The sequence below is a fragment of the Psittacula echo genome, assembly GCF_963264785.1.
Source record: "Psittacula echo genome assembly, chromosome: 1".
In the NCBI taxonomy this organism is placed as follows: domain Eukaryota; kingdom Metazoa; phylum Chordata; class Aves; order Psittaciformes; family Psittacidae; genus Psittacula; species Psittacula echo.
In genome coordinates, this window is record NC_137735.1 from 100,397,090 (window position 1) to 100,424,763 (window position 27,674).

The following is a 27,674-nucleotide window of genomic DNA, read 5'->3' on the forward strand; positions in this document are numbered from 1 at the left end:
ACCAGATATCCTCACTCTTCTACAGATGTGGTTGACAGCCTTTTGGTCTTACTTCCTCACAGAGGCAAATAACCATTTAAAGTACAAAGCAGAGGAGAATAAAGCTGTAAGTAGTTCCTAAAAGGGGGCTGTTCCCCAGAGGAGAATACTACTAATAATCCCATTTGTCATCCCAACTTTTGGCTGTGGTTTTACATGATGACAGTCTGAGCTGCACACCATGCTGCCTGAAGGGATGCAACACAGCTGGTGGGAGACCAGCACAATCTGAATGAAAATCTTCCATTCTTGGTTCTTGCATCTCTTAGAATACAGTTAACAACAAAGTAGACAGGAGGCAAAATTTAACAGCTGGCTTAAATGAGATGCATGAGGGAGAAGAAGGGAGAAGTAAAAACTGGACACCTTTTACCCCAGGCACTAAAATCTGATAAAATGCATTTTCACTTCAGTGTGCCAGATAAAAGTCACAAAAACCCCTGTGCTGTTTTAAACCATGGAGTGCTTCAAGCAACATCTGAAAGTTTAAACAGCTGGAAATTATGGCCTTCTGATATGGTAGAGGTCATTCACATCTGATTTACATTTGGGCTTAGACTTTAAATTCTTGCCTTTTCAAGGATTCAATTCTGCAGTATAAAATAGAGTAAACTGAAGTAAGACCAAAACAAAATTGTAAACAAAAGCTAAAATCTACCCATAACTAAATCAAGAGTAATATGGTCATTTTTTTAGTTTGATTTCCCAACACATACACTCCCATTTCCCCAAGTACAGCACTGCACTTTGAGGAGGAAATGCTGAAATGCCACCGGACTAGCTGATTATTTCCTTATGAATTCTGCAATTTCAGAGGATCTGGAAAAGCAGCTGAACTTCAGCTCTATTGAAATGTGTGTCTTGCTGGCTAAACACTCCATGAAATAGACCTTTCCTCTATTCTTTGCATACTCTGCGAAGAACATCAGCACTCATAGATTTGACAAAAATAACAACAAGGAAAGACAGTTTGGAGTAAAAGCACACAATGCACCAATTTAGAGCTGGTGAAAGCTGTCAGATGAACTTTCTGGTACCACACAGCAGCCTTTACATGTATTCAGTCCTTGAGAACATCCGTTGTGATGGTTGTTGATCAACTGAGGGTTGAATCTTGCTCTCCAATGGCTACTGAGCAGCTGGCTTGCTGGAAATGATTAGGCACTACAGACTTGCAGGGGATTGGAGCCAGCCTTGTAGAAGCAGAAGGTGCTCTGTCAGTGCCAATCCCCACAATCATCTAGTCCTTTGGAGTTTGCTTGTTTTGTTTGTTTATTTGTTTGTTTTTCTTTTCCCACATTAGCCAGAAGCAGTGTGGTTAAATACATTTCAAACCAGGAAAAAAGTCTGACCCTGTGTTACTCAAAAAAGTGGTGTGGTTTGTCTTTTCTATTTTTTTTTTTTTAATTGCAAAGCTTTGACCATTTTAATTAAATATGTTCTGCTTGCCTCATCCCTACTCCAAGCTAGTATGCTCTACAATGCTTCTCTGGCTTAGTACAGCTCTTTTTAGCTGCTGATTTTGGTAAGCATCTTATTAATTGCCTGCTTGACGTGGGTGGTGGAGCTCCGTCTCCGAGTCTTGCCCTGGACCATCTTTCGACGCCGTACCTCACGACAGAGCTCATAGAAGGCCTCCATAATGTTGCCCTCTCCTGTGCAAGCAGAACACTCATAAAAAGCACATGCTAGTTCTGTGGCCAGCTTTTCACCTTCCTCTGTGCTGACCTGCCTGGAGTGATCCAAATCTGCTTTGTTCCCCACCAGGATCAGGGTGACATTTTTTGGCTTTTTAACTTCATCCAACAAGTTCTTGAGTGGCAGCACCTCCTCAAAGCTGCCTCTGTCCGTGATGTCGTAAACCAGCACGAAGCCTTCACCCCATCGCACATGTCCTTCTTTCTGAATAGCATCCTCCTGTTTTGAAAAGACAGATACCAGCCTTAGGAATTTGATTTATGAAGAACACACCAAGCTTGCAGACTGATGTTGGTCCTCCAAAGCCTACAAAGCCATGTACACCTGCTTTACTTTATACTTTATGCACATCATCATTTTTATTATGTAGTATAGGAGAACTACTCTACCAAGGTGTCACGGGCTGTCTGTGGACAGGCTGGAAGCAGGCAATTGGAAGAGGGTCTCTGCTGAATGATACCCAACACACAAACTGTATAGGCCAGAGCAGTGTGAGCACCTGCCATGTTTTGAAATGAAGGGGAGACCTGACTATGACAAAACTGCTCTTTACTTTGGTGGGAATCACTGACTGAGGCTGTCAAGCCTCATCACTTGACTGTAGAAATAGACTGTGACTTTGTGCCTAATAATAACACCACGTTGTTGGGTTGACCCTGAATCACGGAATGAGAACAAAATTATTTTAATCCCAGAGTACGCTCTGACTTGTTTGTTCTTCTGGGTGCAGCAGCAAGCTGATGGTGGTGAAGGGGGAAGACTGCTCAGAAACAAATCTCTGACTCCAGAAGTGAAGCACACCTGCCACCCACCACCGCACTCCCCTTCTCTGCTGTCTATCCAAGCCCAGGTATTGGATAATAGCACATGTACCCACGCACCTGACCAGCTGTATCTAGTATCTCCATGGAAACCACTTCATCGTCAATGGTAGCTTGGTGACGATATGTAGACTCTAAAATAAGAACACGTTTTGTGAAACATTTTAAAAGAAGGCTTTTGGTTTTGTTTGTTTGTTTTTTTTTTTTTTTTTTTTAATCTTCTTTACAGCTACCCCAGCACAAGACCTGAAATGTGACACATGGTTTCACTAAACTAAATATTAGGGACAGCCATTCTGGAGTAAGTCGTCCTGTCTACAACTGTGACCCTTTTACCTCCCTCCATATGGCAAAACCTTTTCCTTCCTACATTTTACATCTTCAGAAGGCTGTGCCTGTGGATGCTTCACTTTGTGCCCAACAAAAGGACAGAATTTCCTGCAGCAAAGAGCTCTGGAAGACTGCAGCTCATTTACATGTTTGTTGATAGGGAAGGCTGCCACCTATGAAACACAACTACCACTACTCTCAAAGTATCCAGCTCAACAGCCTGTCAATGCATAGCTTGAAGTCTCAAGATCAAAACCAGTATGGTTGCAGAACAGGGAACCTAACCACTCAGTCAGGTCTTATCCTGTGATAAAATTACAGAACAGTTAGCTATTTTAGGAATGTCTCTGAAACTGCTGAATTCATCAAATTCCCCTCTTCTAGCAAAGGCTCAAACAGTGATTTCCCTCTCTATGATTTATAAGGGTAACCAGTGGGCATTAAGCATTCACACTATGCTACAGGAAAAAAAAAGGAACATATTTACTGTGTCTCATGTTCTGGAATCAGACAACTAATCAGAAAGCTAATGACAAAAAGACTTGGTTTATCTTAATGAGCTGATAAGTTAGATTCGATAGCATTTGACCTAAAACTTGGAAAATTATTTGTGCTAACAGTGAGATTTATTACTGTTGCTAGCTCACAGATGTCCTGTATCAAAAGGCAAATATGTATGCTGTAAAATTCTGGCCAATGACTATGACTGCTTTGCATTGTCAGAGACACAATTCTTTTATTTGGTGCAAATCTCCTCAAAGGATATCTTTAAGGAAACACATTTCTTTAATTTCAACTTCTGAAAGGGCTCATTCTTGGTGAATGCTTTTTTCATTATGTACTTAAGAATATCACTTCTTGATGATCATGAATGTTTCAATGCTGTCAGTGCTGCAAACAACTCCCTTCCCAAACCAAAAATATCCCTTCCCTCCTATGCCACCTTAAATGCTTTAAGTAGCACAGCTGCCTCTAGTAGGGACAAATGGTCAATTTAGTTAGGCAGATGGCAAGCAATCTTGCTGTAGGGTTTCAAGCAATGAAGACTAGTTTTTAAAGGCTGTAAATACCCCTTCTGTTTAGTGTTACAAAGCTGTTGAAGTTGATGGAGTCATACCTTTGTGATCCTGAAGCTATACCTATGTGGCAGAGTAAGATAATATATGTAAGTCTCAGTGGTATGTCTTATCCCACCCTTCTGTTCACCCTCCTAGCTGCAGTAACTCCCTCAGGGGAATGCAGGAAGGGCAGGAACACTAGTTTGGTGTGGAAGTTGTAGTGATGCACATTCAACAATTTATTTTAGCTCCCTCTGCAGCACCCCATGTCCAAGGTGATTTAGGAACTTATGGTTTGTTTCTTCTGGGGGTAGAGTGCTGTGAAAAGAGATAGCTCTCTGCCTGAGTAATGTGGTATTAGCTCCTTACTTGTTTAGGCCTTGCAATGCTTAAATGCCTTCGTCCATCTGGCCCTACTTGACAAGTAGCTGTTGAGAACTGGTCCACACAACTTGAGAAAGTGCCCATCCAACCATGTCTGCTGTGTATCTGTGAAATGTCCTTAGACTGCAGTAGGCCATATGGCCCTCCACATGAAATGGGAGACTAAATCTCAAGGAATAGACTTGCGCTTGCTGAGGAAGAGCAGCATGATCCTTAAATGATACTTGAGCTCTCGCTAAAAGGACTCTGGCACTTTATGTTGCAAGTTTAACTCCCCTTGGCTGCTCACACTGGGATGGAATTTGATCCTGGAGGAGTAGCACTTATTTTGGTCAGGTTAGTGTAAATAAATCTTAGTAAATGTGTGTCTGTTCTTGTGCTTTGGAATGTGTGGTAGCTGGGTGAATTTTAATGAGGAGTGTAAAACAGCTGGATGTTTAAAGCATTTTGTGGTGTAATCACAGACATGGCTTCTCCTTCAAGAGAACAGAAACGTGAAGTATCTTGTGGTCCTGTAAGTTATGAGCTCTGAAGTTGTGATTTCTGGTCTGTTCACATCAATATCATGGTACTGTACAAATGTACCGCCTTGCTTTGGGATTTATTAATATCATTTTATCATTTTCCCTGTGGCATTTTATTTTTTTTTTGTTGTTGTTGTTTTTTTAGACACGCAGCTAGAGAGAACCTAGATGACCTGAGATACCTGCTGGATCTCTAATTGAAGCCATTGACAACATAGGTGTCTATGTCTCAGCTAAGCACCTGGTTTCCTATTAGAGTTGATAAAGTGAAATAGATGCTGGGTATAGTTTGTCTGATCTCCCTCCTGGGATAAAATCACACTTCAAAAGCACTTAGAAGTCTAAAATTGGCCAGATGAATCCAGGCTGTAAATGTCTTATGCTTTTATCATCATGTCAAGTAGAAAAAGTGAAGTGTAGCACTTTACCAGTGGCTCTCAAGATGACTCTAAGCAACCTTCTGAGCTTCAGACTGTCATTTGCACCTGGTGATACCTATACATTACATTTATATGTATACGGCTAAAAACTCGTAGTTAGAAACAAAACCACAGAGTAGTATTTTGTTCTTCAAATTCAGTGTCAAAACTTCTAGCCTCAAAGCAGAGTTAGGGAGTTGATGCTGCTGACTGAGCATAGTGTACCTGGTGTGCTGCTAGTGCTATGGAAATAGTCACATTCGGTGGCTTTCTCTGCTTGAATCTAAGTAAATCTGACCCATTCTTGTTAGTTTCAGCGTATGCTAGCTATGCTTCTAGTCATATTCCAAATAACAAGATCAAAGGTGCTGGTAAGTGTGGCTTTGAAAGTTGATGCCAGATTTCAGGGTTCCACTTGGTTATAAAGATGCAATCCCCCAGCATTCTTGCTGTGCGAAGCACTCTTGGTTCTCACAGTCCTTTTGTTTGAAACATTTAAGTTTCTTCCAGGAAGCTTTAGAGCTGGTTTGGTTTTAAGCCTATAAGCTATTGCCACAATCATTCGTTGCTAGGAACTGGATAAAATTTTCAAATTACCACATCTGTTGAATAATATGGAAACAATGGTTTTCATTTATTTAATTATTTATTGGGGGCGATTAAATTAAAAAACGCTTGGGCTCTGTGTTGATAATCATGTTACAAATCTTCCTATTCTGAGCCATATGATTTTTTAAAAAACGAAAGAAAAAAATTACTAAACTTACGTAAAGAAAACTTTGAAGCCCACAAGTCGTAATCTGCCCGTGGATATGATATTCATTCACAGCTTGATCCTTGTGCTATGCTTATTATGACATATTTAATAAAGTTTTTGCCTACAAGACTTAACTGGTTATTTATCAAACCTGTTTGTGGAGGACTATTCTGATCTCTTGAATATAACTGTTCCAGAAGATTATATTTTCTAGTGTATGAAAAAGTATCTGAAAAGTAACTAGGTATAGGTTTGTATTTGCAGTAATACAGAAAGCTGTACTGAGGTAAAAAGCTGTTTTCAGTACTTGTTTATTTTGAACAAGCAGTATATATCGGGGATATCAGGGGTAGGTCACAGCTCTGTGACGAAAAGGTTTGCATTGGAAGGGTTTATTGCTTTTAGGAAAGCACTTGTTGTAGGAGTAGGTAAATCAGCCAAGATGGAACAATGACATACACTATTTTACAGGTAAATTGAAGTATCGGCCTGGCCTCTGTTGTTTTCCTTTAAGCAGAGGGACACTAACTCTATTTCCATTCAAAATTTTAGTTCATTATTGTCAAGAAAAGTTAATAAAACAAGGAAATAGAAAAATGCTCTACAGAACTTTGGTCTCATGGTGGCTTTCAGCCAGCTGGATCTGAGAACTGCAAGAGACCTAGAGAAAGAGCTTTTGTGTAATAATTATAGCTGAGTTTCTAGGCCAAAAGGATTCAGCTAATAGGCATGAACTTCTAAGTCATGGTTAAAGTCTTGTTGGATGGCAGTGGATGAGTATGTTTAAAAGACTAAAATTTATCATAATTATTTCTGGTTGAAGGTTCCTGCCTGTTTGGTTTTGTTTTTTTAAATAAACTCTGTGCTCATTTGGACTTCTGCAATCCTTGACATCCATCAGGATGGCACATGTCTATCACATTTGAGAACAGCACATTTGACAGCACACTGGGAAAAACATTTACCTCCATTACTACTAACTGGTGCTGTTCGATATGTTTTCCATTAGACTTCCTTGAGCTTGCCTTTGAGAAGTCTATCCCCCTGCTGTATTTCTTTGCTGCTTCAGGAACTTTTCACCTTTTAGAAAGCCCCTGTAAGTTGAATGTATGTTCCTGACTCAAAGTCTCTCCTGCCTTCTTTCTTCCCCCAGCCCAGCTCTTCTCAAAATTCAGCTAAATGTATTTTTCTTGCTTGCATCTGGCTGTTGCTTACTCCATCCATTATTTACCTTACAGGAGGGTTTTTATTCTGCAACCATCAGTGTTTTTTACAGTAAGCACAGTACTGCCTTTGTGTATTTAGAAAGTATTTCTAATGCTAATGCAGTGTATTCCCATGTGTTTAACTGATACTACAGACACAAACATAAGCTTAGTTGGGTTATTTTTTAGTAATACCATCAAATGATATGCCATGTATTGTTACTGCCATTATTATTATCATGTGTAAAAGTTACTGAAAGAAAACTCTGGCAGCTCTGATAATTGGACTTGGAGTCTTCAATATGGCATTTCTGCATATGGAACCCCAAGAGTCAGGACATATCGAAGGAAAAGTTCCAGGAGATTGTACAGTACCTGTAATGTGCTTTATATGTATGACTATCATACTACACAGACATTCACGTCAAGCTACAAATTTAAACCAAAATGTATATGAAAGAAGATATTTGTTTGCAGTGATAGTTAATTCAACTCTTAAGGGCTTCATGTGCAGCCTGTTCTTGTGAATGCTGCTTTTGGAATAGACAGGTGATGTGCAAAGGTCTTTAAACTTTTCATCTTGGTATGAAAGGGTCTGTTGTATTCCCAGAACTTGCTTTTTAGGTAGCATGCGTGGGATATAAAACTAGCCTACAGAAAAGCATTTTTTTCTTGATATGTTGATATTTTCAATAAACAATATTTTTGCCCTCTAATAGAAATCCTAGAATACTTGTGGTGTTACATTTCCTTTCCTATAGGTTCTGTCCTTATCCAGCTTTTACTGAGATAGGCAGAGAAAATGTACACATACCTGGGAACCAGAGTCATTAAAGCATCCTAAACCAAAACCAACAAAGCCAGAGCAGTGCTAGCTAGTAGGGAGTAAGCTTTAAAGCTTTAACTGGTTTTGGTGGTGTGTGGGTTTGTTTCATTTATTTTTAATACATTTTGTGATTTAACTTTCTCAGCAGCATTAAGCAGAGCCATTAGCTCCTGATGGGAATTATGTCTGTGACAACTTTGTCTATATAAGCCATGTTTTGCTGCACCTCTTTGCTTGATTGTGGCAAGAAGTCTTTGCTAGTGAAGCTGTGAGTTTCAGCTTATTTCTGCCAATAAAAACAAAAACTAACCAGCAAGACTTTTCTCACACCTAAAAGAAGCAAAACAAAAGCCTGCTCTCCTGAAGGTGCAAAAGCAAGCACTGGAAACTTCTGCTCATCTGAAGAATATTTCAAAATATGATGAGCAAGAAAAGTAGGGGTAAAATATTTTGCAGCTGTAGCTATAGCAAGAACAACCACTATCATTCCTGATTCTTGCTGTCAAGCTACTGTAAAAAGACAATATTTTTATTACTGGCATCAGGAATATCTTCATCTTGAGACTCATATGAAAGAAAACAAACCACACTTTTACATAACTGTTTCCCATGTTATTTGAAGCATCTTCCTCTGCTGCTCTCAATTATAATTTCATCATTTCAAGTCTTTGTTGAGCATTTTAGAAGCCAGTGTTGGGGGTTTAAGGTGCTCTAGGCTATGCCACTCCATTTCCTTACAAACACCTCAGAAATCAGGAATACTTTCATGGCTCATTGCTGTAATACAGTCAATATAAATTCCTACTGCTGAGGAGTATAATAAAAACTTTATAATGTATTAAATATATATCCGGGTAAGTAATGTTTTTATTGTTTTGAAGTAGGGGAAAAACAGAAGCCCAGGAAAATACATACATGGGAAGGCACAATCTGGACTACTGAGGACTGAATCCCTTAAACACTGAGGCAGAAGGAGTGAGTAATTTTGTTAATAAAAATTGAGGATACTAATATCTAGAGTCTGGCCTGAAAATAAGGCTGTTTTCCAGCAATTTATGAAGTGTCTACACATTTGTCATAGTGCTCTCTGAAACACAAGTTGGCAGCCATTCCTCCTAGTCCCAAATGGTTGGTTACCATTACATCTCACTTTGGCTGAAAGCCCATACTGGACCACATATATTATTCCTAGCTTGTGTTTGGATAAGCTGTAGTTGTCAGCATGGGTGTTCAGATGAAATATGCAGAAGGTGAAGTTCTGTGAGACGATGACAGAACTCTCTCCTATTTTGCTCGCTATGGAAAATGGTTATTTTTAATCATGAACATGTGGATGATCTGGTCTGTAGTGCTGGGTAGGCTGCAGTATCCTGTTCTGCAGCAGGAGGAAAAGAGGGCTGGGAGGGAAAGCTTCTCCCTGGGGCTGCTGGCCTGTCAACCTTTATACCCTAGGGCTGAAGGGACCACAAGTTAATGATTTATTAATGCTTATTTTAGTACGGCCTTCTTTGTTAAAAGTTCTGTTTGGTGTCTGGGCAGTTTCTCTCTCAGCTGTGCTGCTGGGTGTTAGTATTTTTACGGTAGAGGCAGGCAGTAAACCTGCAGGAGTGTTAAGACAAACTTGCTGAGTGAGCCACAAGTCAAGAAAACTAGCAATCTACAGAGGTGTTGCTTCAACTTGTGATCTGCAGCAGGGAAAGCAATCCTAGGGACAAAGAGTTTGTATTCAGCTGGTATGCCAGCTGTCCAGACAATGTGTTCGCTGAATAAACCAGAGAGCAAAGACAGTGTTTGAGAACTATATTTGGACCTGAGGACATGAGCTCTTTTTCATGGCTGCACTGGCACAAATTTAGCCCAGAAAGATAGTTCTTGGATCTTCTCTTGCTAGAGTAAATTATTCTTAGTGAGGTCTTTGCTCCCACTGCTAAGCTGTTTCTGATTATCAAGCAGTTTGATGGAAGCTAGTTTAGATATACTCCCACTCTGCTTTGTTGTTTATGTTGTTTGTATGGATCTGTATTTATCAGGTACAGAAAAATCACTCATGCTACCAATATTTGCTAGTGTTGTGATGTTAATTACATTATGCATGGTATCTTTAAACTTTTCATGTAGTCATCGAATGATGCCATTTTGCTAACAGAATCCCCAGCTACAGACGTGGTTATATAGACAAAACTAACCTGCTAATGTAATAATAATCTTCCTTGCAACAAGCTTTCCAATGTCTTCTTGCCAATGTAATCAATGTCTTCATGAAGTAATTTCTGCTGTTCCTTGCCGCAGCAGTGAAATTTGTAAGTCTTGAGCTGGTTTACAGGAGATGAAGTTCTCTGTCATGAGATCATTCGGGGCACTAACAGAGGTATCTGTCTCCCTCTCTCAAGCGCTTGTTTACCTAGCGTGCCTTTCTGCAGTCCTTTGGCTGTTTCATGTTATGCTGGAGAAGAACAGTGCTGTCACAGGTCTTTCATAATCAGGCTAGTGAGACAGCAATTTGTACTATCTTACCTCCTATCTTTGCTGTACTGATATCCACACATTTTACCCATGTTTGGTGGTGTCTTATGGGCTGCCTGTACACTACATTAGATAGGACTTTTATAGAAACACCAACTCTTTTTTTTTCCCCTCCCAGTAAAAAAAGAGTAAACAAAACCTGAGTGACTTAAAGAAATTGTGACAGAGTTGGAAGAAATACTCTTCTAAAATGTCACTATTAATCTAGTAGCTCTAGCTAAATTAGAATTTTTAAGACTGATGTTTCTGTATGGTTACCTCTGCTCCTTCAAAGTAATGAATAGACTTTTCTCTATCCTATTCAAATTAAATAAACTCCTACACTTTCTGTTTTTCTTCGCCTTCATAGACAGGCCAGTCTGTAATGCACTGTTCTGCTGACTATCTACTCAGAGACAGTTTTCCTTTCAGAGGATTAGTAAAGTTGCATGAAATATGTGAACAGCTAGAGAAAGACATCTAGGCATAGAGCAAGAAAGCCAAGTGACTTTTAGAAAGGTCAACAAAAATATTATCTCCTCGGTTGATGTTATTTTATATGTAGACTTCTGTTTAAAATTCAGTCTTTGGAGAAATGCTTGGTGATTCTGTGCACCTTTGATATGTGAGTCTTAACTCTATGTGTACCAGTTACTTAAAGGATTTACAACTCTTCTATGAGATGAAAGGTTTTATAGATGAGCAGAGAGGCAACAAATCAGTCACAGAATCAAGACAAGAATTGAGTAACCTGGCTCCTGCACTTCCTTGGCGGCTTATTTGCTTGGTTTTTGTGACAAAAATAGATATTCTAAGTCCCTACACCTCAAAGCACCCAATTCTTCCAACTGTACCTAAAAATTCTAATTCAGAACAAATGACACAACCTAGTTCATAACCCCCAAAAGAACCCTGGATATCTCAGCTCTGTTTCTAGGTAAATGAATTGTTCTGATTGACAGAACAATGAATGCGTTCTCAGAGAAATGCTTAAGAGCTTATTTTAAAAAGCACCCACTTAGCCATAGCTATGATGATGGGTTTTTTTCATCATATAATCCAGGAGATTCTCCCTATATGTCATGGCTTATGGAGGCAAGCAATTTGTAATTTGCATAACCATTCTATGATTCTGTAAGTACTCTGCAAGCCACCAGTGCTGTCTGTCTACTGTTGTGATGATTCTTTGGGCTTACTCCTCAATAAATTTACCAGTTCCCTTGCTGACTTACTGTGATTGAGCATCTCCAATTTTAAAACCAATTGAGTATCACCTGTTTGATGGAAAATCACAATATCTCTCCATCTTTGAGGTCACGTGAAGGCACCCTAAATTCTGGACACTGCCACTAGCTCATGGGGGAAATCGCTACATCCAGACTGTTACTGCTATTTACTGGCACTGAGGAGAGAGCAGCTATTCACAGCAGTCTTGAAAATCATGGTGTAAAGCCCTAGGTCACTGAGGTCCATGGGAGTCCTGCATTCAGGCTAAGAATTCACCCACAGAGAGCAGGTGGCCAAATAAAGGTCCTTGCACCTCTGCCCTGAAACTCAACCCCTTAGAGTAGGTACATCTGTGAGACAGTGCTTGCTGGAAGGTATTACCCATTTGCATGCTTACGGTTTTCTGGCAGCGGCAAGGAGGTTAATCCCTGAGGCTGCAGGCTGTAAGCTCTCCCCAAGCTAAGTCACCTTGGTGGCAAGCAAATTGTCAGCCTGCTGCCATCCTGCTTCCAGCAAGCGTTGCTGAAACTGCACATAGGAATGCTTGTTTTCTTGCTTCTTCTATAAATCTCTTACTAGAGCCAAACTGAAATACAGCACAAATTTCTAGTTCTATATTAAATACCCTGTAGATGCTTATGTTTGTGAAGTGCTTTTAGGCTGTGGTTTAAGTGGTGCCCTAACTAGACCAAGTGTTCTCAGGCCTTCAAACATCACACTGAATTTGCTTATTAATTTCCAAGTTGTGTTCTATTTAAAAACATAGAAACATTAAATAATTTTGTTGAGATCCATGTGGTAACCCAATCCCCTTTCTCAGTACATATTTAATGAGCTAAAGAGGACTAAATTAATGCTGAATTTGTATATTTACAAAATCTGTATGTATTTTTCCAGTGTGCAGCTCCAGCCTATTTCTACATTTCACTGGACCTCTAAGTCTGCTGCGCACATATGAATGAAATAATTGTGCGGTTTATTATAGATAAATATGGAAAGTAGAAAGTCAGTCTTAGCTTGAGAGATTTGGCACCTTTTTCAAACAACGAAACAAACAGTCAAACAGAAAAAACATGCCAAGATGGTAACAGTGACTTGCCAGATCAACAGAAACAATGGAGAAGTCAAGGCTCTCCAGAAAATTACCTTTGCTGTAGTTGCTGCCCCTTGGCTGGGAACAGTAAAATAAGCAGCACAGTGTTATTATGCACTTTTTGCGAAGAGGCAGCTGTCTGACCGGTGCTTGCACAAATCCAGCATCATGCACAGAAGCGGCAGAGCTGCAAAGCCCTGACTTCAGCAGCAGCCCCATATGCCAAAGCTTGCAAGATTGGTGCTCCTCCCAGCAGAAAATGTTACTTTGTGGTTTGTAATTTGGCTCCTGGAGATATAGCAGTATATCCAGATGCTGCTAAAAATATGGTCTTTCATTTTCTTCTGGCAGGTTAGAGTAGTAAAGAATATTTATAAAGTGTTTTTTCCTTTCCAGTTAAAATGTGCCACCTTTGAATCGAAAGGTGGACAAGGTTTTTTACCCTGATGCTTAGTTTAGGATAATGTTGAATTTCCATCAGGCCTTGTACAGCTTGGTGAAAGCTTTCCTAAAACCAGGAATTATCTGGGGGTTCCTTGCATCAGAGAGCTAATGGGTGGTTGAAAACATAAGAAATAAACTATAAATATGACATTTTTGTCACAGGCCCAGTGATTTTTGGCAAAACCTCCTCTTGCTTAGTAGCTGGATAGTTCGCATCTGTTTTACTCCTGTCCTTTCGAAATTACTTAACAAAGCTGCTTATTCTCCCTGTAGGGCAAATAGGCCTCATTGACACAACTTAAACTTTCTATGTTGGTGGAATATGTAGCTGTCACTCTTTCCACCCAGCTGCCAGTCCACGACTGCTAAGAAGAAATTAATCTGTTCTGCTAAAACTTCTCAGGAAATTCAGTTTGGTGGTGCTTATAGGTAACTGGACCCGTGATAAACATCACCACAGGATGATGACAATAAAGGCAGGAATGCGTTCTTTCTAGCACTGTTTCTCAAAGCTTTTGAAGGTACAGTCCCTTTCTGACTGATCTCTGAAGACCTCAACAGTGGTTACAATTTCAGGAGATTTTTCTTTCCTTTTTTTTTAACACCTCCTTTGAATCCTGTTGTGATCCCTAGTTTTCAAAATAATAATAATAAAAAATACTTTAAAACCCCCAGTCTCTGGTAGGCAGCTTCCAGCAGATATTACTGTGATTAAGAAAGAACTTATTCACAATAGTTTATCAGGTTTTGAGTTCCTCAAAGCACTTAAGTAAGTTCACGATGACTGTAATACTTAATTTAAGCTGTTATCCTCTAAACTGAATGTGAATGTAGAATTCAGTAAGTCAGAAGAGATTTAATTTTTGTTTTATTAAGGTAGGACTGTTGTTTGCATGAAGGCTTTCCATGTTGCAAACAGAAGACTATTAGAACCCTCAGGAGCATGGTAAATTTGCCATTGTATTCATTTGTAAAACAGAAATAAATGTCAAATTTTGTATGTCAAAAAGGGCCCAGGGCCTTCATAATGTGTCAGAAAAAATAATAAATCTCACAGCTTGCTGATAACTTAAGTTTGTGTGCTTAAACAAGGCAACAAGAACACTTTTGCATGCAGCGTTCCTGTAAGAAATTAATGAACTTGGACTATACTGAGACAAAACACTTCATATACTTCTTCTATTGTCAAGTTCTTAAAATGATGTACTAGTGATGTGAAGATGAAGTACTGATGTGAGATGTGAAGTACTAATAATACTAACAGAACATTATACCTAACATCCCGCTGTGCAGTACAAAGCAGGTGACATATTATTCACGGATGAATATGTTGGTATTAGCAGATAAAAGAATTTATTTGAGTTCAGACTGTTCTGAGAATTATTTTCCCAAGATGAGATTTTTTGATGTCTGTCACTTCCTCATCTTACCAGAGGAAAATACTTAGTATGATACTGGATAGTTTGCTTTGCTGAATAGGCTGCCTGGCTTTCGCAACAAAGTGCATTAAACTTTCACCTTTGTTTCTGCTGTGCAAGTGTAAAGCATACTCTATATCTTTAGTGAGACCTCTTAGAGACAGAACCTTAACAAAGAAATAGGTATTTAACTGTATGATCTGTATTTGAACCTCCAAAGAAAGATTAGGAAGGAGATGGCAATAGACTGTTGGAGAAAAGGAAATTTGCTAGACCCTTATTTCACGTGTGAATCACTTAGTCCTGAGGCAATGAAGTTGCCTTCTAAGAAGTGAATGCCTCATCTTTGACTTCTTGGGCTGGATTTTCTCTGGTGCAGAACATTCAAATACATATTAACTTAGGAAATACTATGAAATCTGTCTTTGGCCCAACTTTTCAAGCAAGGCCACTATTTCAGAGCACCTGTTTGACAGGTTTTTTTGAGATAACTGTGCCAGCTTATCCGAAGTGCCAGACCCAACCCAGATAAGTAGGAGCAGTGGAGGAGACGTGCATGCTCTTTGAATGACTGGTGTGGTTACCTGGTCACTCAAAAAAGTGAGATGCAATCTATGTTTGAAAGTGAGGACAAAAAACTTACCTAAGTGTAGGTAGGCTGACTGTAAATACATACTTTCTGCCCTCCCCCTCTTCCCCCTTGAATTTTTGAGGTCTGTATCCCACCCACCTTATTCTCCAGTACCTAATGTCTGGGTTATCTAAAAGCAAATAACTGATCGCACACAATAATTTTCAGAGTGAAATAGTGCAGTTGCTTTTAAAGGCAAAATTCCCACTGATTTATGTGTGGGCAGAAATATGCCTCATATATTAATTTTGCTTTTGTCTGAGTATGTTACTGCTTCTCTATTCTGCCATCTTAGGTAATAATTTGTTCCAGCTTTAAATGACCATAGAGAAGCTTTTTACAGCAAATTTAAAGGTTGACTGAGGCTTGGAATTTTAACTCTATGACTTTCCATTACTTCAGCTATGCTATTATATACAGCATACCACGTGTACAGAATAAAATGCAACCTACCTAGTGTTGGGTCATACTCCCAGATGAACCGTTTGGTCAGGAAGCGTACAACAAGAGCTGAAGGAACAGAAACATTCCAGGTGAGACGCACAAGCCATCAACTCATCTGGGTTTTAAAGCTTTCCTAGCAAACTTTTCTGCGTGAATGGACATGTAGCAGCTCCCCTGAGCTGTGCGCAGAATTCATCATCACTTACTGTGACAGCTGGGTCATTTTCTCTGTTTGTGCCCCACTTCACATTTTTGGAGGGGGGAAACAAAACGAAGCAAACCCAAAGCTCTTTACAGGATTAATCATTTATGCATGTAACAATGCAGGGAAAGTATACTGAGAGGTTTCTGATGGTAGTCTCTAACAATTTTCCACTTTGGCTTTTTTATTTGGTCAAAATATCTTCTACTATTAAAAAGCCAAAACAACCCAATTTCCAGTAAGGAAAAAAACCTGAAACAAGCCCACACACAAAAAACAAACCAACAACAACTCTACTTTGGCATCTTTAGATTTCCCATAACCAGTGGAAAAAGTGTTGGAAGTTTTTGAACCATGATGCTTTGAATCTTCAAACCTAGAGGTTGTTCAAAATAATTTAATTATCAAACTTCCCTTTCAGATTTTAAACCTTAAAGTAACCTTATAATTGGCTAAATAGCTTCCTTCTGTATTTTGGCATGCCTTCCTTGCAAAATGTGGAAGATAAATTGTTGCCTACTTGTCACTTGAAGCAATAAGCTGTAATATTTTAAATCAACGGTCTACAAATGCTATTAATGAATTTGCAGAAGCAGAAATAAAGCTTTAGTTTTTTGAGCAATGGGTAACTAGTTCTCAGTTTCACTTTATGACCTAAAATCTTGCTACTTATGTTCTTATATTTATTCTTTTCTACCCCTCCACTCCCTTTAAAAACAACTATGTAGGTTTTGTTAGGATATTGATTATGTTCCAATTTGGAACTCGGCAGTGCCTTGAATTTCTAGGGGTATAAACAAAGTGTTCACCACTGCCAACTATTCACAATCCTTTCTGCATTTCCAAAACGGAGCTAGAGATATCACTGCACTAGCTATGATTGCAGAGATTTCAGCTATATGAAAAATTTTCCTTGTCAGCTCTGCAGCTGACAGTAAACCCGGTTCTGATCCTCCTCAAAATGAAAGGTGTGTGAATGCCCCACATCACAGATTTCTGTGCCTAAGAGTAGAACAAGGCAGCAGTTTACAGAATAAATATAATTAAGCAAGCTTTGCTTAATTGGAACCTATTTTTAAAATGCAATCAGAACATTAGTTTTCAGGAAGTTTTAAGTATGCCTCACACTTGGAGGGGTAAAAAGAAGCTGATCCTAAGGAAATGAGATCATCACATAAGAAGCAATTTCAAATCAGTTATTTAAAGTTTCTATTTTCTTAAAGAAATCCTACTTTTTATTTAGAATCATAGAATAATAGAATAGTTAGGGTTGGAAAGGACCTTAAGATCATCTAGTTCCAACCCCCCTGCCATGGGCAGGGACACCCCACACTAAACCATGTCACCCAAGTCCTCATCCAACCTGGCCTTGAACACCGCCAAGGATGGAGCATTCACAACCTCCCTGGGCAAACCATTCCAGTGCCTCACCACCCTCTCAGTAAAGAATTTCTTCCTTAGATCCAATCTAAACTTCCCCTGTTTAAGTTTGAACCCGTTACCCCTTGTCCTGTCACTACAGTCCCTGATGAAGAGTCCATCCCCAGCATCCTTGTAGGCCCCCTTCAGATACTGGAAGGCTGCTATGAGATCTCCATGCAGCCTTCTCTTCTCCAGGCTGAACAGCCCCAACTTTCTCAGCCTCTCTTCATACAGGAGGTGCTCCAGTCCCCTGATCATCCTTGTGGCCCTCCTCTGGACTTGTTCCAACAGTTCCATGCCCTTTTTACGTTGAGGACACCAGAACTGCACACAATACTCCAAGTGAGGTTTATTTATATTTTTTTTTTTTAGCCTTTGCAGAAACTGTCTCCTTGGCCCTTAGACTGAATGAGGCAATTCTTAGCCAAAGTAACTTTTTAAGCCATAGTCCTAATTTGGATGTCATTATACTACAAGAAGATCCATGTAGCTTACTTTCAATCCATGATGAGTTCTGCAGCAATACTTTTTCCCCAGAATTTATCTCAGACACAATAGTTTAAACATCTTGATGCTTCAAAAGTTTGGAAGTGTGGTCATGACTCTAATTGCAATAATAGATTCTCTAATTGCTGTGAAATAGTTCTCCTGACATGTTTTCAGAAGACTCCTTACCATCATCTTTTTCTTCTTCCACAGTCATACTATGAAGAAGCAGTAATGTGCTACCTGTATTGCAGTGCCCGAGCCTGTGCCTGGACCTGGAGTAGCTAATGATGAGAGAGAAAGGGCAGAAGAGTGGGGCAACCTGGCCAGCTATTTTAATATTTCAATATGGTTCACTTTGTTATGCTAACCTTTCCCTTGCAGACAGAAATTGATGGAGAGGAGGATCAACATGATGAAGAATTGGAAGAAAGTCTGTCAAGTACTAATGTCTGAGACAGGTGATAAAAGAGTACCAGCTCTGAAGGAAAAGAGGGAGAAGAGCTGGTTTTGGAGGTAGTCCAAATGAAGGAGGTGAGAAGGTGACAAGCAATAAAAAAGAAAGGTAGAACTGGACTGCAGCTGTTGAAGTGGCCTGGGAGAAGAGAGGTTCACCTATGTACACAGAATGAAATGGTACGTTTCATGCTGCAGGGGTGAAAAATTAGAGATCATAGATGCAAGCTCTGGTGAGGAGAGAAAAAGTAGGTTGTATTAATCTCCAGCAGGGAGATATATTATAATCACATACAGATATATAATCACATATGCAGGTATAATCACATATGTAGGAGGAAGCTGAAGAAAAGCAAGGAAGGGTGGGAGGCGGCTGCCGTGCACAGGGCCAAATGGCAATTAGTCTTCCTCATTGGCAGGTCTCATCAGGGAGCACAGCAAACCCAGCAAGTCGCTCACTAGGCACTACTGGTAATAAAGCACTTGCATACAGCTTGCTTGGGCCCTGTGAAGGAATGAAAATGCCAGTTCAGTACTGCCCCAGGTGAGTGGGAAAGCATCAGTTTCCGTGGGCTCTCTGCCAATTTTGGGGGCACACAATTTGGTGCCATGCAGAGCTCTGCTCCTCCAGGGCTGGCTCTGCTCAGCCTCCCAGCGTCTGGGAATCAGCATGGGCGATTTCCTCAAAACACCCCTGCTCTCCATCATGGCAATGGTCACAGCCCATCCTATGGAGCTTTCAATTCTATGCATTGAAGATTAGCAGCTGCATGTCACAGATGGGGAATGTGAGATGCTCTTGATGCAGTGTCTCTCCTGTTTATAACTATTGCAAACTATGTTGAATGGGAAATGTCTTCATTTTTGCCGCATTGGGGTGCTTAGCAGATGGGCCCCTAACCTCCAGTTGAGAATTAAAACAATGTATGTGACTTTGCTGCCCGATTTTACTGAAAATAGTCAATGAGAGGAGAGCTGGGAAGCATCCCAGTGCTTGGGCTGTCAGTCCAGAGACCAGTTTGCTGGCTCACACCTCCTGCCCTAGCAGTGATTCCCCAGAGCAGGCGTGTTACTGTGGAGCCATTTTGTTTACACGGAGCTCACTTTATGACAGATTACCTCACTTTTTACTGAAAAAAACTTCTGCCAGCAGCAGAATCAAAAGTGAGGACACACGAGGAATTCACTGCACTTAGGGCTGTAGCACTCAGATTTCAGCCACTGGCATAAGCAATGCTTTGGGTAAAGCAATAAAACTTTTCCATGTCCTCAGCAATGCTGCATAGGAAAGAATTGATATGGGCATTACTTCCTTCTCACCTTAGCAAAGGTATGTGCACCCTGCTTGAACCATCAGCCTTATTTAGACATGCTTAACTCTAATACTAATAATAAGCCAAAAATAACACACTAAAAAAAGTAATCCAAATGCTGAGTTTTGATTCAAAATAACATTGAGCTTGAGAATGTCTGAAACACATTATTTTCTGATTAAATTAGGTGACTAATTCCAATGTTTCTACTAAAATGACCATTTCCAGTACTTATCCACCAAAAAAGATGAAATGCATCTCAAAGCAGGAAAGATTCAGATTGATGCCATACGTAACAGAAGTGAATTGCATGGTCCTCCACTGAGACTAGTCCAGGCTCTTCCCTGAACACTTACTGCTTGTGAAATACAAGAACTTGAAGACTTAGAAGGAAAGAATCTCCAACAAACTGTAATTTGGATTCCCGCTGTGTTTTTCAGAGACATGACCATTACCTAAGGGAATTGATGTAATGTCCCAGCAAACGAAGAATAGACTCATGTCTCTTTCTGCCTTTCTTTACACCCTTGCTTCCGAGTCAGCTGCTTTGTACAGGGTTTAAATAAGGGTAGAACTTGGCCCAGGACTTTCACTCACTCATGTTTAAACCTTCTGCCTTAGGAGTTGTTCTTTGAGAATATGTATGACTAGCTGTCAAATACTTTTCCAGTGGAACTCCACTGAAGACAATGAAGTTCTATCAGGAATTAACTTGGCAGGTAAACTGTGATTATCAACCACATAATCAATTACTTTTGGACTTGTGTGGCTAAGTCCCTTACTCAGCTTTAAAAATCTCAGTCTGTATCTTTTGGTATATTGTTGGTTTGTTTTGGGGGTTTTTTTGTGGTGTTTTGTGTCTTGCTAAAGATCTTTCTTTTGATTTTGTAACATATTAGTGCTCTGGCTAAATTTAAAATCTGCCTGGATACATATCTTCATTAATTTGTTATCATTCCAGCTATGGAAGAAAGGGGAAGAATGGAAGCAGGGTTTTATTTGGAAAACATCCCCCTTCCCCAAAAGCTACAGAGTTCAAAGTTATTCTAAGAAAAAATAACAGCTCTCCACAGTGAAATAACTGTATGATGACTTTTTTATGCCATGAGAATTTTCAGCTATAAAACTGGTCTGAAAGTAGTCCCATTATTTAACTTACCAACAAGTCTGTTTCTGGTGCCACGATGATGTGTCATCAGTAAACCGTACTTGGCAGGAGACACCAGAGTGGTTAAAAACAGAGGTTATAATGATCAAAAGGCACTTTATCAAATGTAGTATTCAATTACTTTAAAATGTATGATTTTTGTTTTAAAGAGTTCAACCCCCATTTACCATCTGGAGACACCTCATATACTGGAATTTCAACATGTGGCAAGCTCCAGCCTGAAAGACAGCAGTGCCACAGGATTCTGGCATGTGGTGTGCTGCCTCCTTACATAGTTCTGTTTCCAGCTGTGGGAAGTTATGATTAGTTTTAAAGGCACTACGATAAAGAAATTAACTTGCTCCTGAAAACACAGGTCATTTGGGGATGTCTCTGTGTGTGAAAAAAGTATGAACTTAGAATGCAGAGTCCTTTCCTGGTCCTGATACATCATGTATGTAAAACATGCAGTCATTACTTCTGGCTTTGAATCCGTACGTCTGTGTTTTGACTCTGTTTTGGCAGTACCTCTGGCAATTCAGTGATGTAGGGATTTGAGTGGTAAGAAAGACATCAGCAGGAGGATTTCTCTGCTTTCCCTCGTCTCCTGGTTTGTTCACTGTGGTCACTTTTGATGTTGAGATGTGGTATGCTTTTAGTAAACTGTAAGGTAAGTTTAATGGCGCAAAAAAATATCAACGAGGGGAAAGGAAAGGAAGCACTGTACCAAGTATGAAAATGGTGTGGTTTACACTGCCTTGCTGCTTCAACCTCTGCATATTTTATGCATATTTTAATCACTGTTTTAAGCAGTGAACTGGTCAGAGAAATTACTGTGTACGCTTGTATGGGTTTTTTTTCTGTAGGCAGTGAGGTCCTCCACTGACTGATGATATAAATATAAAATGTATATATACTTCCATATATAAATATATGTTAAATATAAATGTCAAAAATATATATACTTCTTACTATATGTACTCTCTAGCAGAACGTATATAATGACATACATATATATATACTGTAACATATATAGTAAATATAGACTAGGATTGAACAGCTATGTGAAACCTGCTGCTCTTGCCTTTCAGGGGGTTATATTGCTTAGTATAATGTAAACCTCTTTTCTTCAGTGATAATGATGTGGGTTCTGTGGACCCAAATCTGAACGTCAAAAATGGTTCAAATGTCTGTTAGAAAGGACTGGAATACCTGTCTCAGATCTCTATCTTAATCCCCGCAGCTGGATCATGAACCAAACCAACATTCCATGTGTAAGTACTTTGAAAACATTAACATACTTTCAAATGAAAAAATTTAGCACTGTATATAGGATTTATCTTTACAGTAAATAATATTTTACACACTGAATATGCACATAACAAGACTCCAAGGACTGCTTCAGACACTAATTCAGTAAGTTGTTCAATTAGATGTCAAAGACATCAGAACTGGGTCCAATGTTAAGGAATTGTCAGTACCTCCCTTCACTGACAAAGATGTCTGGCCCCAGTGTTAGAGGCAAAATTTGCCACTACTCAGACACTGGGGAGAAAGCAATCTTGGCACAGGCATGCTAACGGAACAAAGGCCACTTTCCTTATTCAGTACTGAATATGGAAAATACAGGAGTCATTTGTCAAGACCTTTGATTACAACTACATCCTAATGTTAATAGCAGGAAGTGTTTCTTGCCTTGCTTCCGGCATGGTAATCTTACAATAAACCTCTCTGTATTTTCATCTGGTATAGTCTACTGTGAATTTCACAAAATGCACATAGTATTAGTATAGTAGTCATTTGTCCCATTGCCACTGAAGGGGATGATTCTTGCAGCAAAGTTCTGCCCGTTGCCTTCAGTGCTGGAGGCTTTTTTTTGTGGTTGTTTTTTTTTTTTTTTCACAACAGTTGCTGCATATGGAATACAAGCAGGAGGCTTAATTTATATTGCATTATCCCACTATAAGGTTGTTTATTTCACAAGTCTCCTCTCATACAAAAGATAAATGATCAGACTGGTGTGTCTAATGGTTTTGATCATTTTTAGGAACGCAGCGTATAAAATCTGCACTTCTACTATTTCTTTTCTCTTGACTTCATTGTATAACATGTTATGTCGCCCTTTTGCAAAGACTAAACTTTCCGGTGTGCTATTCCTAACACATATGGTTTTCCAAAACATAGCTAATGGTAACACCTCCAGATGTTTGTGTGCCTGAGACAGAGTGTCTTTCTGATCAGGCTGTAGAGCAAGCTTACGGATAAAGTCATGCAATTAACTATTGCTATGCTAGATGATTGACACAAGTAAGGTTTGAATTTGCATGCTGTTTTGAAAAATGCTGAGCACAGTAGGATAGGATTCTCAGTATAAGACTTTGACATAAACCTCACCCCCCATCTCAAAGTGAAAAATTAAAAAAGTTTGATTTATTTGAGGAAAAAAAAACTCAGAAAAGAAGGGCTGGAAAGTTGGGTTGTGGTTTTCTTTTTAATTTAAAACTCCAGCACTTCATTAAGAAAATGGCAAGATGACAAAATTTTCAGGGGGATGTAGCTTTTCTGTATTTTTTTCCTTTAATTTCTCCTAGTGTTGGCTTCAGAAAACATCCTACTTTCTTGGTCAAATTTGTCATCTTCAAAATGGAAAAAGAAAGTAAGGAAATAAAGGAGAGAATTCTATAATACTTTAGATGTCAGGATGATCTTCTGGTTATTGTCAAAGCATTTTTGAATGTATGGATTTTTGTTGGAAAATGCATTTTGAACAGAAGGGGCATTTTTTGGAAGGAAGCTAGTTTTTCAGATTTCTTTTTCAAAGGAAATGCCTGAACAGCTCACTATTTGTTTTCAACAGACTTGTCATTTAGGAAATGCAGATTTGAAAGAAAAACAAACCCAACCTCACTAGCTTCCATGTTGTTCCTTTCTTCACTGCAATGTTATTTTGTATTGCATTGGAGAAATGTGTGAGACTAAACTGTGATTTTTTTAATCAGATGTCATTGTTGCAGAGATGGCAAAGGTGCACTTTCTTGACTGTAGCACCCACCAGCTACTCAGCTTCAGCTGATCTGTATGTACCAAAAGGGTTCAAAGTTGATTTCACTCTGTCTCAAGGCACAGTCAGTGTGAGTTATTTGAATGGCACTCCTGAAAGAAAGGGCTGGCTGGCTGTTTTGGAGATGCCTTCAGCTGCTTGTAGGTCAGTGTGGAGCTGCTGCCTCATCCCCTGCCAGTGCAAAGGAAGAAACAAACATAAACACAGAAGGAACAAACATGACACAGAAGGAAGCAATGGCAGTGCAGGAGTAGGGATTTTTGTTGCTGTTTTGTTTGTTTGGGGATATTTTTTTTAATTATTATTACTCATATTGTTGTAGGTTTTCTTGGTTTTGTTTGGATGTGGGTTGCTTTTTTTGTGTGGTTTTTAAGGCTTTCCTTAAAGGATCTCTTGCTCTGATCCCCGCTCTCTCTCCCTTCCGATGCTCAGAAGGCAAGAGATAAATAGGAGGAACTGAAAGAAAGAGGAGAGACCTGATGTTGCCTTATTAGAGAAAGTCTGCATGTCCTGGGAGACCTGTGGATCCCTTTCTCAGGGAGTAGGGGAGGGAGCACTGCCTCATGCCCGAAGGGGATGAAAAAACTTTTCCAACAAAGCGAAAAGTCAGTTCTGTGTGAAACTGTGGATTGGGGCAGGGACTGGTCTACAAGGTCCAGCTGTTCTGTGACAGCATCCTGGCCATAAATCCTTACCCCTGCCTAAGGGGGAGAGAGAGTTCTGGTAAGTTGCTCAGCAAGCCGATTTGCCTCATACTGGTGTTACTGCTTGACAGTTTTGGGGGTTGGCTTGTGCTTTACCATCCTACTGGCAGCTGTTCTTGTCAGGAGCAAAAGACATTATGTTTCATGTGGGATGCGCTGGTCTGACAAACCCATTCTGGAAAGGCACAACATACTCTTTTGCTGGTAGGCTGAAGACTTAGTATAACTAAATGCTTAAGAACAGGGTTTTATCAGGCGCTTCTGTAAGCAAGGCCACTAGCATTAATGCTAGATCACTGCCTGTGTTTGTAACCTTCACGATGTCAAAAAGTACCTTTGTGAAAGTGCCTTGCTGTGTACTGTTTCACTCAGTCTGTATACATCAGCATAAATGGTAACTAGAAATGGCATAAAGGGTATATTCTTCTCTCATTTGCCTTAGAAACAAACCCAATGATGTAAAAGGATGCTGTCTATTTCATTTTGGTAGAAAGCACTGGCTGTTTCTGTGGGTCTGTCTGAACAGATGATCTATCACTCTCTTCTCCTCAGCCTGACTGTAGTAATTTTCTCATCTTATTTTTAAGCCCATGTATACTTTATCAGATGAGACTACAGCTCACATCAAATGAAAAACAAGCTGTTCCCTGGCTTTTTCTGCTATACTTAATTTCTTTTATGTGCACACTTTGGATTTGTGGGTTTGGCTCCACAGAAGTGCCAGATAACCTGGAAAAACTTTACATTGGATAACAATCCAGCTGGATTTTTCCATATATCCTAATATATGGGAAAATTGTGAAAGATCATATGTCCTGTGTAATTTACTTGACAAAGGAGCTTAGATGGACACCAGCAGTTCATATCGGCACTACAGACTGATGAGCCAGAAATCAGTCACTAAATTCATGCCTGTAAGGTTTCTGTGTCACAGGGAAATGAAGAATTAGGACAACAAAATGTATCAAAAACTGACTCATGGAGTTTTCACAATCCTCTTTTTTATGAGCTTGATGACATAAGCATTGATAAATGTTACAGCTTTTTAATACAGTGCACAGTATAATACTTATGGGAACCCATGGTTTTCAAATTGTGCTGTTTAGCTGATTTTGCATCACACATCTCCTTGGCTACCTGGAATTTTAAAGGCAAATAAAGAATAGTTTTCTTTCTGACAGGCTCATTGTCAAGTACCTGAACCAGACACCTGGAGAAGTTCCCAGAAGAATGAATGAAGAAAGGCGTGTAAGAACAGATACATCAGACAGTGACATATACCACAATGGTTTTGAGGCTTGTGTCACTAGTTACTAGCAACATAGTGCATCATCTTCCAGTTGCCTCCAGTACCTCACAGAAAGGGGTGTCAAAGGTCCTGATGGTTGTTATCACATTTTATCTATTCTTTTTGTTTACTATCCCTCCTCTGTGTTGTTGCTTGCTTGCAACCTGGAATCTTGAACTTTTGCTTGTACCACCAATATTTTTACAGCAAACAGCTTTGCCATTACACAAGGAGAATTAAAAGATTCAGAAGCAGGAACAGAGAAGCTCTTTAAGAGACAAAGGTATCATTTCCACAGTAGGGTTTGTGGTACTGAAGAATAAGAAAAGTGAATAGAAAGGTTGCAATCAACAACTGAAATAAAACATAAAATAAATGCAATGGACCACATGTTTCTTTCTCACAGTACAAAGACGTATGTAGCAAAGTACAGAAATGATTAGCTGAAGAAAGCTCAGTCTGAACTTTTGAGTTTTCGAGCATGTAGAGCTGCTCATTTCCAGAGGCAAAAAAATGACCCTAAGAAAGATAGGACTGGTAGCCACCCAATGATGTCTGGCAGCATCTCTTGCAGCATCACCCCTTTTCTCTTGTGGAGCAGCCTGGAAGAGCAGGTGTGGGTGAAGAACTGTTTTTCCTAAATCACCAATGACCAAGGCCTGTTTAAATCAAGCCTAACTGGTGATCTGCCTGATCTCAGATCACAGCTCACTCCATACAACCGTCAGCAGGAAGATTAATTCATCGTAGAACCTGCAAGTAATGATTTCCTATCAGAGCTACGGCATGTAACGATGGGCAAAGATTAACACTGCTAAGTGGGCCAGCCAGTATTATGCTACAGTAGTAGTACACTTGGTTCCCAGTACTCATGACAGGATTAAATGAATTTAAATTAATTGATAGTTTTGATAAACTACTATCATCTCCTGTCTCTGGCTGCAACTACAGTTTTATAAACACTCATTTGGTGCCTATAATAACGTAGGGGTTATTATTAGCCTTCTGCTAGGAATCTGGACACACAATCCTGGGAACCGTTCAGAGTAAACTTCAAAATTATGTATGTGTGTGGCAGGGGGAAAGCATGATCTAAATTTAAATGGTAAATTTCTACTTTCATTTTCAATGCTTAAGGGGATTCAGCTAATAAACATCATATGTCTTCAAACAAAATAAAAGACACAGTAGTAGATAATGGATGTTGTAAAACCTCTGACTTATCTCAAGTCTGAAACTTGGAAGGTTAACATAGCTAAGTTTATGATGTTCATCACAGCTGCCAGGAGACCTGGCCCTGCCTCCCCAGAGTGCAATAGCTACAGGGAATGTTCTTCTGCTCTTAGTTAGCTAATTAGAGTCATAGAATCATAGAATAGTTAGGGTTGGAAAGGACCTTAATTAGCTATACTTAGTTAAAAGTCTATATTAAGAGGTAGCTCTGACATATTTATTCATGGTGAGTAATGAATTATACCCAAAAAACCTGAGGTGCTATGGAAGATTCTCTTGTCCATAGAAACTACACAGATAGGAAAGATAACAAGTCATGTATTCAGGACTGTTGTAGTCATTATCTCATGCAGTAGTTTATCCAGCTTGAAGTGACCTTAGTGATGGGATTTTCTTCATTCCTTTTACATGAGGCTGCAAACACCAAGTTCCTGTTTGTTCTAGGGGATGCTAAAGATCCCACGGTAGTTTTGCAAGTGTATACTGTCATCTTTCCCTTCTAGAATCCTCTCCTCCATCCTGATGATTGGTAGGTATATTAC

General features: G+C 39.6%; 1 protein-coding gene across 2 annotated transcripts in view; it reads right to left on the minus strand.

Annotated features, from left to right (window-relative positions):
* Nucleotides 1–1,115: 1,115 nt before the first annotated feature.
* The window catches only part of RERG (RAS like estrogen regulated growth inhibitor), a gene marked incomplete at its 5' end in the record, with an annotated part of 107,216 nt that continues 80,657 nt past the window's right edge, over nt 1,116–27,674 (minus strand). Inside the window, 3 exons of one of the 2 annotated variants that reach the window (XM_080634852.1) lie at nt 1,116–1,956; nt 2,619–2,692; nt 15,830–15,886. In XM_080634852.1, coding sequence (XP_080490978.1) covers nt 1,549–1,956; nt 2,619–2,692; nt 15,830–15,886 — 539 coding nt within the window. In that variant the 3' untranslated portion in view covers nt 1,116–1,548. The remainder of the gene's footprint in view (nt 1,957–2,618; nt 2,693–15,829; nt 15,887–27,674) is intronic. The other variant, XM_080634853.1, reaches the window with a different exon arrangement.